At 37.6% G+C, this 15,695-nt stretch overlaps 1 protein-coding gene across 2 annotated transcripts in view; it reads left to right on the top strand.

The window, feature by feature from the left end:
- Cap-D2 (CAP-D2 condensin subunit) overlaps window positions 1-15,695 on the top strand; it is a 410,800-nt gene that overhangs the window by 333,453 nt on the left and 61,652 nt on the right. For both annotated transcript variants that reach the window (XM_067148430.2, XM_067148432.2), the window contains exon 16: window positions 3,980-4,374. In XM_067148430.2, coding sequence (XP_067004531.2) covers window positions 3,980-4,374 — 395 coding nt within the window. The remainder of the gene's footprint in view (window positions 1-3,979; window positions 4,375-15,695) is intronic.

Raw genomic sequence — 15,695 nt, 5'->3', positions numbered from 1 at the left:
GTAGAGCAACGGTACGCTATCAAATTTTGCGTTAAACTTGGGAAGTCCGCCACCGAAATGCTTCCATTACTTCAGCAGGCCCTTGGGACTGATTGCTTGTCCAAATCACAAGTTTTCTGATGGCACAAGTAGTTCATGGAGGGCCGAGAGGAGATCACCGACTAACCTCGCAGTGGACGGCCATCAACTTCACGAGTCGACGAAAATGACGCGTGTGCGCAATTGTTTGAACTCTGACAGACGGCTGAGCCTTCAATTGATAGCACAAACTCTAAACATGGCAAAAACAACCGTTTTCCGCATTGTGACTGAAGATTTGAACATGAGAAAGGTGTGTGCCAAACTAGTCCCAAAAGTGTTGACCGACGAACGAAAGGACAAGCGAGTGCTTCGGTGCCGAGAAATGTTGGGAAATGTGTGAAAATGATCCTAATTTTTAAAACTCAGTTATCACTTGTGATGAGACATGGATTTTTGAGTACGACCCTGAGACAAAAAGGCAGAGTTCAGAGTGGCACACCCCATCGTCGCCCCGTCCCAAGAAGGCACGCATGAGCAAGTCCAGGATCAAAACCATGCTCATTGTCTTCTTTGACGTCAGAGGCATTGTCCACCACGAATTAGTACCTACTGGGACTACAGTGAACTCAGCTTTCTACTTGGAAGTGCTCAAAAGACTGAAAAGGAGGGTCTTGCGCTGCCAAAGCAACATCAAGGACACGTGGAAAGTTTGTCACGACAACGCGCCGAGTCACAGCGCCTTCATTGTCAACGACTTCCTGGCCAGGACCAACGCCCCAGTGGTTCCCCAGCCTCACTACAGTCCTGACCTGGCTCCCGCTGACTTTTTTTTTGTTTCCTCGGTTAAAAGGAGTCATGAAAGGAAAACATTGGGACACGAATCCAGGCACATGTTACATCGGCTCTAAAGGACATTCCGGAAAAGGCCTCCAGAGTGTATCGACGCAAGAGGGTGCTATTTTTAAGATTTTTGATTATTTGTACGAATATATTCAATAAATGATTTTTTATGAATTTGGTCGCATTATTTATGGAACGCACCTTGTATAACTGTACTGAGTTTCATCGAAGAATACACATATTGGCATTGGTATAGAAAATTTAATTCTGAATCCTGTGTGTATGTTCCCTTTGTTTTGATGACTAACAGTTAATTGATTATTTTGGTTTTCATCCAAAAAGCATTTACCAAGACACAGAAATGCATTTTCCTGAAAAACTATTAGAGTTAGGAAGAAAATGCACATCTAGGAAACTGAACTCTTAAGTACACTTGGCAGGCTCCATTTTTTAATAGAACTAACTGTACATACAGTGCATTCACTTACGAGTTCCAGGTGCACATTTTCTGCTGACTTACTTCTCATTTTCTTTCGCTGCATGGCCCCCTTATGAGTTCAAAATTGAATATTTAATCTGTCCCGTGCACATTGAATCAGTATGTACTGTGTGTGTTCCAAGTTTCATCAAAATCAGGTAAGTAATTCAAGAGTTACAGAGGAACAGACATACATACAGAAACGAAAACCAACCTTCACAGTTTTATAGATATTAATGATCATTAATATTGAATATGTGGATTGTCTTAATGGAAGTGCATGACACCAACATAAATGAAAAATGAAACTTCCACAAAATATTTGAATATATTTTGATAAAAGGAACTTCATAGTTTTTGTAAATGATAGTTTGTTATATTCATTATTATTCAATGTGTTCACCTTTTACATATTAATGCAAGGGATGTACAGTACTGTCATTGCACTCATTGTCATATCATTAAACTTTTACACCTAATTGGAGATTATTCATATTCACTTGGTTCTGTCCAGTGCATCATCTGGTTGTAGATGAGAATAGTGCAAGTCTTCCTTTATCCGATCCAGCCGCCGGGCTGAGTGGCTCAGACGGTTGAGGCGCTGGCTTTCTGACCCCAACTTGGCAGGTTCGATCCTGGCTCAGTCTGGTGGTATTTGAAGGTGCTCAGATACGTCAGCCTCGTGTCAGTAGATTTACTGTCACGTAAAAGAACTCCTGTGGGACTAAATTCTGGCACCTCGGCATCTCCCAAAATCGAAAAAGTAGTTAGTGGGATGTAAAGAAAATAACATTAATTAATTGAGGTGTCTATTATCAAAACCGGCCAAGTCACTCAAGGCATATTTTTCAATATGGACGAAAAACCTGTGGAGACAAAGCAATGACGCTCAGAAAATATTTTTTTTTTCACAGTTATATCCTTAATGGTTTAATGTTTAAGTTCCGCTGTTTTGAGAAATCTAACTCATAATTAACCCATCTTTTTTGTTAATTTAAATTTTGACTTGGCCGTTTTTGTTGCAATTTTGTACAACTTACAACTTTACAAGGTGAGAAAGTAAATCTTTCAGTTCACCACTCGGAACAATATCAGCGTTACAGTACATAATAATGACCAAATATGAGCACACCGGAAATAGGATTGCTTTGGCGCCAATGACGGTAAGAAGCCCGCGAAATCAGTGTTGCAAACGAACAAAAAACAAATTATTACAAGGAACGATTTTGCCTACTGATATTATCACATTGTTGCTTAATGTAACAACACAAGATTCCAGACAATAATGCTGCATCATAAAGATTGTCGCTTGTTCCTTGACTTGGCTGGTTTTGAATTCACTGGCTGCATGACTTGGCCGATTCTGTTGCACGACCGAGAATTCAGTGCTCTATAACATGAAGACATGGACGATAGTGCTATACTTCTACTTCAAATTGATAACCTTAACTCATTTTCGTAAATTTTGTGACTTGGCCGGTTTTGATACTAGACGCCTCAATTATTTAATATTAAAAACGGACATAACATAAGTTAAGTTTAAGACTTAAAATAAACATTACATCTATCTAATCCTTAGGTGCACACACTCATTCACACTTCAACCATTCAGTCAACTGTCCTCAGCAGGTAGTCTTGACAGACAACCTTAAATCTTGTTAAAGAGCTAGTTTCTGTGACCTGAACTGGCAGGGAATTCCATAATCTGGTGCCAGACACCACAAATGATCTGTTAATTTTATTTGTGCAGTACACAAGAATAGTAAGAAAGGAGCTCAAATGGGTATTTAGGTCGTGAAAAGATGAGAAAGGTTAATTTAGTGCCTGATGGAGAACACCCAAACTATGGTTTAATGGTTCATTGTAACATTGTCTTTGTGCATCAAATGTCTCCACAAACAACCAATTCCCTGCCTACTACCAAAGAACAAAACATGTTGTGTTTCTTTTGGAATGGATTATGAACTCGTCTAGAGAATAGGAAGGATTGAAGTTCAAATCCTGGGAAGGTCAATTTTTAGCTACTTTGCCTTTGAATAATGATTTAAGAGAATATCTTTTAAAGCTCCTTCTAAGTATAACTATATGCAGTTCTGAAAAGAAATTCTTACATATAAATTACTGTTTTTAGGCTTTACATTGTAGATATCAAGAGACTTATCTTATTTCAAATTAAGCATGCTGTTAGGATGTCTGTTGTCTGTTAGGTCATCAGCCCAGAGGCTGGTTGGATCCTCAAATAGCACCACCAAAGGTTATGCGGTTATAAGGAAACCGCAAAAACCAATGGCAGCACCAGAATGAGGTTTACTAGGCAAGACAAGGAGTGAGGTAGATAGAGGATGGATGGAGGAATTTATGTAGGCTTGTATAGGTAATTTCCAACAGTATACCAGTAATTACTTAGCATTTATTATGGAAGTTTTACTTTATACCTTGACTGTAATTACAAATCAGGGCAATTGTTGACAGTTTCGATTTAATGAATTTATGCAGAGTATTAGTGTATTCTAATATTTTGTGTGTGTGTTTGTCATCTCGTTCTTTTGCTAAGGCTTCATTGGCTTTTTAATTTATTACAATTTTATTCTTCAGATACTTGACTGGTGTGAGGTATAACAAATTATTTCTCCTTTTCAGTCCAGTAGTGGTGAGTATTTGTTCTGATATGGAGACATTTAAGGATCCAATGCTTCAGCGTTCAGCATTCCTGTCACTTTCAAAAATGATGATGGTCTCATCAGTCTTCTGTTCAGATCATATGCAACTGTTTGTGACAGCATTGAGTTCATCCAACGACGAGATGATCCGCGCCCACTCTTTGGTTGCCATGGCTGATATTGCATTCCGTTTTCCTAATGTTGTGGAGCCATGGACGTCGTACATGTATGGTCGTCTTAGCGATGCATCCAACAGAGTCCGCCAGACTGCCGTTATGATTATGACTCATCTTGTCATGAATGATATGGTGAAAATAAAGAGTCAGATTTCAGATCTAGCTCTGTGCACAATAGATCCATGTGAAAGCATAGCCAGTAAGTAATCATCTTTCTTTGCAAAGTGTTTTTTTCATTTCTTTGTTGTAGTATGAATCATGTGGCTGTTAAAACCTGGTTTTATTACTTTTAAAGTAATAATTACCAGTTTCCATAGGTGGTAACATTTTTTAAAATTTATGATACCTTTGTATAATTTAAATTACTTTTGAGTGATTTATATGGTAAGCCTTTAATCATAATATATACCTGCCAGTAATTCGGTCAAAATAATGTTGAAAGTTTATCTTAAAATGGTATTTATTTTATTATTTCAGGTTCAAATGTAATTTCACAAAGGTTACTTTTAATTTCCTGGGTTATATTATGTGAAATGTCCAAACTCACCATTGTCTTTCACACTTGATGGTAGGTATATTACATCCTTTTTGTAGACAAACAAACTTCTTTTAAACTGTCCAAATGATAACCTGCCAGTTGTTTCATAACTGCTAGAAGTGAAAGGAAGACAAAGATGACTTGAGGATGGCAGAGAAAGGTGTACTTAGTCTAGAGTGACCTGTTTGTTCTTGGAGTGGAATGACAGTTTCTAGGCAACCTATCTTCTAGTCTGTGCTTCAACATCATTTAGATCGTCGCCATAAGACCTATCTGTGTCGGTGCGACGTAAAGCCCCTAGCAAAAAAAAACCAAAAAAAACCGTCATTTAGCATTCATACTTGCGAAGACCCAGGCTAATGACTGCTTGTTTGATTCTGGTTCATTCTGATATATTCATTTCAATTAATGAAAGTGGACATCTTGAGATTCCCTATTGCTGAAACAATGTACAGTTTCCTGGCACCTTTCTAGCCTTATGGCCTTTTGCTCTTTTATGTGGTTTTGGGGCTCAAACAACTTCAAAGATTTCATACACAGACATTTTGCACAAGATTTGGGATATCTGATGTGAATGAATATTCAGACATTTCTCTCTGTCATATGCACTACTTAAGAATCATTCTTCATCATGGCTTCCACATAAGCATTTATAAATGTTCCTTCAAATCCAATAGCATTGAAGTCACTGGTGTATCACCATTTTTATCCATGTCATTTCCTTACTTTTGCATTCGTTTAACTCTTTCCGGTCTATGCTCACAGCGGCCAAAATTATGTTCACACCGCGCTGCGAACATTGCCCGTAATAAGGCTTGACAATTCACTAAAAATCAAGACAGAGCTATGCACATGTTCTGGCAGCTATGTAGTGTTTCTTCATGTATTAGTTACAAGAATATTTCAACAGATGGCAGTATTACCTGTCTAAGTCAGAGAATTTACGATATTATTGGCAAATGCGCATTAGTGGCTTCTTGCAACAAACAAGTGCCGTAACGTGGGGTAATTCCGATATAATGAGGCATTATCGATCATTCGGTCTTCCTTCTGAAAAGTGAGCCTTCCCGCGAAACCGCGACGACAATGGATCCAATACGCGGCGTATAATCAATGGGAACATTATTGGCTATCTGACTGCGCACTAAGAATATGTGCATTCTTGTCTACAAATCACCGGGAGAGGTTGTTATGAAGTGAGAAATTTATTAAATTACCGCTGTCATTGGAAACTTCAGTTTCAGAACGTCACATACCATACACTGACGGTAAGTTAATACTGCAATCCTATCTTCTGTTATTTGCTATCATATAAAGCTTTTGCACGAGTTTCTACGTTGCAATGTTTTAATGTTACGGCTTTTTATATACGAAGTTGTCTTGTTATAGGGTAATACCGATCATGTTGAGGACGTATGCGAAGAAAATGGGACCTGTCGGAAGGTGTAGATATAACCCTATCCACTTAGAGAATGCAGTAAAAGCTGTCCGTCAAGGGAAAATGAGTATCCAGAGAGCATCTGAACAGTTTGCTGTACCATATACCACACTAAACGACAAATTGAAGAACAGATATTCACACAAGGTGGGTGCACCGACAGCCTTAACCAGGGAGGAGGAAAAAACTCTCGTCGAAGGACTGCTGTTATGTGCCAGGTGGGGTTTCCCGCTCAGAAATACTGATATGCGTAACATCATCCAGGGTTACTTGAACCACGCTGGGAAGGTCGAGAAAAAATTTGCAGATAACCGTCCCGTGTTAGAATAGATTCGAGGTTTTCTCAGGAGGAATCAGGAACTCACAGTGAGGATTGGGGAGAACACCAAACGATCCAGGGCAGCTGCTACAAGATATATTATAATGGACTATTTCCATAACCTGCAAAACGCATTAGAGGGAGTTCCTATGTCAAATATTATAAATTATGATGAGACAAATTTCTGTGATGATCCGGGAAATGTGAAGGTTGCTGTGAAACGTGGGGTCAAACATCCTGAGAGAATTTTATACTCGTCGAAAACGAGTATCGGTGTTATGGTGGCTGCGGCTGCAGACGGGACAGTGTTACCACCATTCACTGTCTACAAAAGTAAGCATCTGTATGACATGTGGACAGAAGGAGGGATCAACGGTGCTGGTTATAGCCGAAATATGAGTGGCTGGTTTGTTCTTACGATGTTCGAGGCATGGTTTAAGAAAATTATGTTGCCTTATATAAAGACATTACAGGGGCCCAAGGTCATGATAGGCGATAACTTGTCGAGCCATCTCTCAATTAATGTAATCAAGCTATGTGAATAGCATGATGTCAGATTTGTTCTATCGCCTCCGAATGCTACACACCTTTGCCAGCCTCTTGATGTTGCCTTCTTTCGTCCCACTAGAGATAGCTTGGCGAAGTGTGCTAGATGAATGGAAGAAAACGAATAGGGGAGTGGTGCACAAATCAGAGTTCCCTAAACTTCTAAAAGAGACACTAAGATAGGTGTAAATTGTGCAACGAATGTTATTTTGTGGTTCAGAAAAATGGGTATTGTTCCTTTCTGTCCGGAAAACGTGCTACGCCAGATTCCACATGATGACAGTGCTGATGACATCAATCGAGAACGATCGTGGACTGCATCGTTCGTTTAACATCTCCAGCGAGTCCGGGTTTGAGAGGCAAGTACAAATGCACCAGTTCGCCGTGCGAAGCGCTTGACTGTTCCTCCCGGCAAAGGGTTCGTGGTGAGAGATTTGGCCACCAATGCAGCTGACAAGGATGATGATGATGATGATGAAAGTATAGAGACTGAAGTAACTTCAGAAGAAGAATCAACATCAGAAGGAGACAATTCAAGTTTTAAGGTGAGCGAAACCTGTCACGCCATCTCCACCGCAGAAACTCTAGCTTCTCATGAGAGAGAGGGGGAAGATGGGTTGTCTATAAATGACTTTGTTCTCGTTGCATTTCCTATGAAGAAGGGAATTCGGCGTTTCATTGGCCAGCTGGTGAGGGTTAGTCCGGGCACACTCGAAGCAAATTTCCTGAGGAAGAGGATCCTGGCTGGCACAACATATTTTGTATTTTCAGACATTTCCGATGTAATGGAAATCGAAAAGGAACAAATTGAGAGGAAACTTATACCACCATCCTGCAAACGAGGGAAGTTCGTTTTCTTTGATATAGAACATGATGTGGAGTAGAAGGCGACTATGTCCTTGTGTAAAAAATTGTGATTAGTGCCTCTTAAATGTAACATTTTTATCTGTATAATCTGTTTAATATGTGTTATCTATTGTATTATGTTTTACTTTACTATTAGTAAAATATCCCATATCTTCTTTACTATTGATTCGAACAGTTTTACTAAATAGCTTGAAAATAGAATGCGTTTAGAGACTTCAATTTTCTGTGTATTTCTATCAATTTTATTATTTTTAGTGATTTAATGATTGTTTATTTGCTTTGTTTTAGGTTTATATGTTAAGAAATATTTTAAAAAAAGTAAAAATGTGATCGGTATTACCCATAAGACGGTCAAATACTGATAATCAAGAAAAATAAATGACTGATCGGAATTACCCCACTCCATGGGGTAACATCGATCACCGATTTTTATTTATTTTTTTCAATATTATCGACTACTTACGATTCTTTGTTAAGTCAAATAAAAGCTAAAGAATCATTAATCGTATATATTTAATTTCATAAGTACTACGTAAATAACGCGGGACGTATCCGAAAAAAAGACCTTAAAAAATGATCGGAATTACCCCATTTGACGGTGCTTGATGAAAGTGATAATTTTGGTATTTTATGTAATCATAATCCCTCGTATCTAGAAAAAAAAAAAAAAAACAGGGCTGTAAAACGAATTCCAGTCATAATGAAATGCAAGATGTTGTTTTGAATTTATATTCGGTTGTCAATAATATTTCCATTTGTGCATATAATTATAATTACACACCTTCAGTATCATCTTCACTCTGAGGTATCTTCGCTAATATCACTGTTCGAACCACTATCGTCACAGAAAAATATATAAATAAAATTTGATAATGGCTCTCATTTTTGTTATTGTTAATACTAGAGCCCGGATTTCCATGCAAATGCATGTTTTTCAATAAGCTAGCTACACTTCTGAAACTTTGCAAATATTCGTTTTTCGACTTGACAATTCCAAATAACCGTTCTTTTTCCATGCATGTTTGCATGATTTGGCCATTTTAGGAGAAAATTCATGCATAATGCATATTTGGAAGATTTTGGATTTAATAGCGAATATTTGGACATTTAATATTGCATAATATGACTTTTCTTCTGACTTTGGCGAATATATATTGTTAACATGCATGATACTGCCTTTTCTGAATGATAGTGTGCAGAATTTGGGACAATTTTTCCACGTTATAGGTTATAGTATGTCTATTACTGAGAGACGGAGAGAATGTATTCCTGACATCCTATGTGGCAATCAAAGTTAGTTGCCTACATACGGTACAAGTCCTGTAATCCAATTAACCAAACACTTTCTTATCTGTTACTTCAGTAAATAATGACGTATTTCGGAAGGCCTCACGTCGATCTCTAATTCTTAGGAATAAGGTGTCCCAGTTTTACAGTTGTACATTGCTATAAATTGAACCGTAAATTGTGCATTAATCATAGACGGCTCATTTTTCGTCTGTTAGATGAACATAAGAAAACTTGTATCGCACTTCTGTGACGCCGCATTACTGGGATAGCAGCTTACAAACTCGGGTTTTTCATTGAACCCTCTACCATTGTTATTCTGGAATGTCCTACCCGGAACTCTCACTCGTCACATGTCTTTGTTATCGCAGCAGGCAATCGTTACCAGTTATTGAGGACATTCAAATGTGTCTGCAATCATCGCATGGAGACGCAGCTGCCGCAGCTAGAGATAAGTTGAATAAATAAATAAGTTAAAATCCTGATTTTGAATTCGTCAAGCTTATAAAAAAGCCAGTTTGATTCACGCAGCCAACGTTAGCGAACACCTCACACTAGTCCCAAGGATTTCTAACTCCAATTGTGCCATAATCTGCTCCATCCATCTCTGGTTTGCTGGAACTCTCCCTACTTTCAAGTTATAGTTACTTTTTAACGAGTCTACATTGGTGTCCTACGTTGTATAAGATTAATTCTACTGCTAGCGTGTAAATACGGACTAGTTCAACTTGTATTTCCTTCTGGCATTGTGTTTGGCTCTCCTACAGAATTCCTAACTACTGAAGTTCACGCCATTTCAACCTTAGTGTCGTCATCATGCGCCTTTTAACTGACTCAGTTTGACTCGTACTATTCAATAAACTCTATTTCAACTTTTGTTTTGCTCAATTTTAGAACTCCATAGTCAATAATTAATCCACGCTTCACGCATTGACATATTTTAAGAACCACTATATCTATATCTTTTTACTTTAACAACCTCATGTTTGTTTTAACTTTATAGACTGCCATCGTTCAAAGTATTCCTCTACAATGCTTGCTGTTAATCTGTAAATATTGTTATAATTTCAAGTCTAGTATTATCATTTTACTTTTTATTATGGCATTGTCACTCTTTTAACAATTTTTATCATTCAGCTCAGGGCCCTGACCTAATCTTTGTAAATTAAGGCTGATGATGTTCGCTATGTCGAACGAAACATGTTCCTTTATTTAAGACACCTCATGATTATTTTATAATTCAATGAGTAATATAATGTATTGAGTAGGTGGTTGTTATTAAAAGGATTTTATAATTTTAATATATTGTCCTCAATACGGTTCTATTATGAGATTAATTACATGTAAGCTTATAAAAGGCGTAATGCGGTGAAAATGCAAAATATGTACAATTTAACCTCATTTTGTCCAAATGTCTTCGTTGAAGTATGCATCTATCATTTCTTGTGACGTAAATAGGTAATTTTCTGTGCTTAAGAATAAACAGATAAACGGATGAGCTTAAATCAAGACAATTTGGAGAAATTAGGGTAGTTTTTGTACATTGTTTCAAAACTGAATTTTGATAGTGCATATTTTCCAGTTTATTGTGCATGTTTTGCCATATGATAGTGCATGAATGCATGCATATTTTGAATGTTGATAGTGCATGGAAATCCGGGCTCTAGTTATTATTATTATTATTATTATTATTATTATTATTATTATTATTATTATTATTATTATTATTATTCCGAGGTATCTGTGGAACAGCAGAGGTGAAAGAAGGTGTGGGGGTGAACAGGTTTCAGGCTACGAAATTAAAGTTAATTAATATTTTAACAAGGTTATATTTTCTTTGCAAAATCAAGAAATAACAAGAATGGCAGGTACCGAGTAGCAAAGCCACTATTCGAAAATGTACAATTACAGAGTTACAGGATTTGGGCTCCGAGAGCCAGACACACAATTCTTGAGCAATTAGCCCAACTTTACGATATACAGAATTCAACAAAGGGGCAGAAGACCCCAATCATGCCCAGGAGCACTTGCTCCCAATTACACAGTAAAGCCTCCTCGAGGCACGCAGAACCAAATTTCAAAAAGAGCAAACCGCTCTCAACGTTCAAGCCTATCAAAGGCCACACCAAATTCCACCTTCAAGCTGTCCTCTAAGGACATAAACACAGGGGTAAAATACCCAACCTACTGAGGCCTATTAAGAGAGAAAAGGTTAATTACATGGCCTCTAAAATACCAATTTGAGAGGAGGCGATCTGCACTCCTAATACATTTGTTTAAAACCTACTTGGCACTAGGCCGTTAATGCAAGGGCTAATCCCATACTAAAGAGGTGACTTTTAGAAGGAAACAATTTACATTACGTTAAGGAAGAACCGGTTGAGAAAAATAGTTCACCTCAATACAATATGAGTGGGAGCTCGAGAGGGTTAAGCACTCTCTATCCCAATATGTAGTTAAAACAGAAAGAATTGACACCGAGTGTCTTTACATTATTAAAGGAAAGTTACATGGAAAAGGCTTCGGACCTGCCCCGAGAGTTAAAATGCTGAGCTAGCAAGAAAAGAAGTTATTAAAAGGCCATTACCTTGTGGATGAACTGCTGCCCGAAGAAAGAGGCGCTTCCCGCCCCCTGCTACGTACTTTACACACTGAAAGATGTTACTGAAGTGGCGCGGAGCCGAAAATCAGCAGTTTATATACTCTCGCGGAAAGTTCGAGGCGTTTCAGGAATGAGAACACCCTCCCACAAAAACTTTATTGGCTAGGGTTAAGCAACATATCCCCTTTGGAGAAGATACACCGGATTGGTTATGAATTAATTAAAGAAATTCGGGATTGGCTAAATTCACAACAAGGGGAAAGAAAGGGTTATAAAGCCTACTTAAACAATAACAGAAAGAAATTTAACAAGGAACAAACTTTTGAAATAAAAATTTCTCCAAAAAAAACAGTTCTTTCACTTCGCACTAGGGTGCACCATTGTAGTTCTTCAGTAGTGTCCTCTGGAAGAGAATGTTCACACTTCTTACTACAGGCAAAACAAAAATACATCGAAAACGACCCAGTTCAGAAACTTCAAAATTTCCAAGTAGTGACATCTTCTGAGAAACTTGAAAATTAACACATTAGATAAGGTTCAGACTTCCTCCAGTAGGGGAGTTTCAACTGGCGCAAAGTTTGAATTAGCGGCGTGGAGGTGTACAGCCCGGTACAATTATTATTATTATTATTATTATTATTATTATTATTATTATTATTAAACATTTATTATTTCATTTTTTTTTTTTTTGTAATTGCAATACACATTTTACATTATCAAAATAGGGTAAATATAACAATATTTCAGAAAACTGTTACTTACTTGGTAACCCGTCACACTTCTTTTTCATTCGCAAAATATGGTGTACTATATAAACAATTTTAAAATCTCAAGTGATTGCTGATGTGAAACAAACAACATTTAAAAAAAAACTAGATGCTCGAACAAGCACAAAGAAAAAAGAATCATGCAAATATCTCCTATGCATACAAAGATATAATTTTTCTTAATCCCTAAAAATGCCCAGTCCAGAATGTTTGTTAGGGATATTCAGGCCCAGACCGGAATGGGTTAACCTAGGGAAGTAGGGGATAGGAAAGATTATATAAATTTAATTTTGAATCTAAAATATAAATGCAAAACTAAAATTTACATATGTTATTAAGTCCACTTTAAAATGTAAAAGTAAGCTCAAATAACTGATATACAAAATAAAAATTAATGTTAACAACAAGGACTAACTGGGCTCGTGCACATATGCACACTCGTTGAAAAGTAGAAGCGTGAAAAGGGAAAAAAAATATTGAATTATAAAATGCATGTTGCATCAACAGAGTAGTAATTTTTGGAGGAAAAAGACTTGCCTTATCACTTGTCGCTTTCATTGGAGGTTGTCTGTGATAATTCATCACTATTGGCATTCCTCTTTCAGACGCAGTCTTCTTCTGTGCCATCCATCTTGTTCACAATTCCAGTTTTCATTAAACTCTTTGCAATGATCTCATGTGAAATGAGCCCCCATGCCCGGACATTCGATTCACAGGTCAATTCAGAGAAAGGCCTATAGATTTTTTTCAGTGGTCATCATAGCACAAGTTCCTGTAGCTATCCAGTCTGTGTAAATTTGCCCCATATGGTCCTTGAATGGCTTGTTACTGTTCACATCAAGTGGCTACAGAATTGCGTTAAACCACTAGGAATGATAACCAAATCTATCTTGATCCTTGACATTTCTTGTCGAATGTCATCAAAAAGAAGGCCATGGAAGATGTCCAAAACCCAAAGTGCACTATTATGATTTAACAGATGTTCTGGATGTTTCTCCCCTACAACACACATCAAATCTTTCATTAGGTCGGATGACATCCATTCTTTTTCTTGTGAATGAACATGTGAACATGTAGCAGAGGAGAAAACTTTAGCCTACATGAGTTCAGTAGGATTCATATCACAGTGAAATAGTAGGGAGTATTAACACCGTATGCCCTGTATTTGTTGCAAATGTGTCTGCTGTACGTAATACATTTTTTGTTTATTTTGTTTCACTAATTTGTAAAGTTTACGTTTGATCATGTCTTTGCCAACAGGCATATTGTGTGTAGTTAACAAAGCTTGCACATCACACTTTTGAGAATTAATGTTGCAGGCTTGTCAATTTGTTTTGAATCAAGAATCATTGTTTATGATAATAGAGTCTTCAGGAATATTCAGTAACAGTTGTTATTGAGATGACAGTTCAAACCTATATGAATCCGTCTTTTTGTGATAGTGTTTTGAAGATTTAGAATAGATGGTAAGTAGAACATTTGGCATGAACCCCTCCTCACTCCCCGTATGCACTACAATAATTCACTGTCTTTTTCCTAATGAGATTTTAACCAGAAGTGTTGACTCTTCACTCTCAAACCACATCTTTTTCTTTTTATGGCAGTCATTAACCCACATCTCATCTAGAAAAATTAAGTTACTTTCACTTTTTCTATTCTGTCTTGGTTGGCACAAGAAATCATTCAGCATACAGACAAGTCAGATCTTTCCATTAAATATTTGCTTTCTCCCTCATTCTTAGAGTATTGAAAACCAATAACTTTTACAACCACCCTAAAAGCCCACAGAAATCTCTGGAAATATGATGGGTTTTACCTTATCGTATTTATCTTTCATACCTGGTATATTTTCAGCCTTACACATTTCCAGAATTGTCCTGCGAATTCATTCCCGGCAAAAACTACGAACATTTTACCATGCCAGTGCAAAACTATAATAAGTGCAAATTTTCATCAACCTGTGAGGAACAGGGCTAATAATGGTTTGCCTGTCAATACAATTGATTATGCAATTAGTATATACTGCTTACTACTTATTTAGGTCAGGATCATCTTGCTACTCTATGTAACAGTAGACGGTACTACCTGTGGCTGTCTGGCCGTGGGTCTGGTGGCCAGTACCAAACCAGGCAAACTTAAGGAGAATCAACAGCTGCGGGTGGAGTTCTCCCTTCGCAGGTTTGATGAAACCTGTGTGCAGGAAATGATGCACAAATTTATCCCAATGCTGCTGCCTTGCAGATTGGATGCAGTACTATCAAAGGCTAAGAGAGTTAACCCTGACAGAAAAGCATTACCTTGTATTAGGCCCAACAAGCCAGGAAAAAAGAAAAAGATGGGCATTGGAAACATCACTTGGAATGACAAAGAGATAAGAGATGGAACAGTATTTTTGAAAAATTACATAATGGTGAAAATTTAACATGTTGAAGACAATGTCACCCCTTATGGGGTGGCAGACGCTGTGTTCAGGCTTCTCAACTTCAAGTTATCGCACAAAACTACTGCCAGCATCTGAAGGTGTATTGTACTGTGTTGTCTTAAGGTGTTCATAGAGTGTAGCAAGAAATATAGCAACCCATTCAGTCACTCTTTTTTCTTGTCCAATTGCACTTATCAAATGCTTTAGACAGGTCAGTGGCGATACAGTCCATTTGACCTCCTGAATCCAAGATATCTGCTATATCTTGCAGATATATATACAGAATGCCTTTAAATAAATAACCTAACTGGTAGATATATTTACATTGTTGTACGCTTCAGTCTTGGATAGGATAATTCTGTGTTCACTCTCATGATGAAAGTACCTAGGTGTTAATATAAGGAAGGATCTTCATTGGGTAATCACATAAATGGGGTTATAAATAAAGAGTACAGATCTCTGCATATGGTTGTGAGGGTGTTTAGGGGTTGTGGTAAGGATGGAAAGGGGAGGACATGTAAGTCTTTGGTAAGACTCCAACTAGAGTATGGTTCCAGTGTATGGGACCCTCACCAGGATTACTTGATTCAAGAACTGAAAAAAGTCCAAAGAAAAGCAGCTCGATTTGTTCTGGGTGATTTCTGACAAAAGAGTAGCGTACAAAAATGTTGCAAAGTTTGGGCTGGGAAGACTTGGGAGAAAGAAGACGAGCTGCTTGACTAAGTGGTATGTTC

Source organism: Anabrus simplex, chromosome 5 (assembly GCF_040414725.1).
Source record: "Anabrus simplex isolate iqAnaSimp1 chromosome 5, ASM4041472v1, whole genome shotgun sequence".
NCBI lineage: Eukaryota > Metazoa > Arthropoda > Insecta > Orthoptera > Tettigoniidae > Anabrus > Anabrus simplex.
This window is presented reverse-complemented; position numbering and strand designations above follow the sequence as displayed.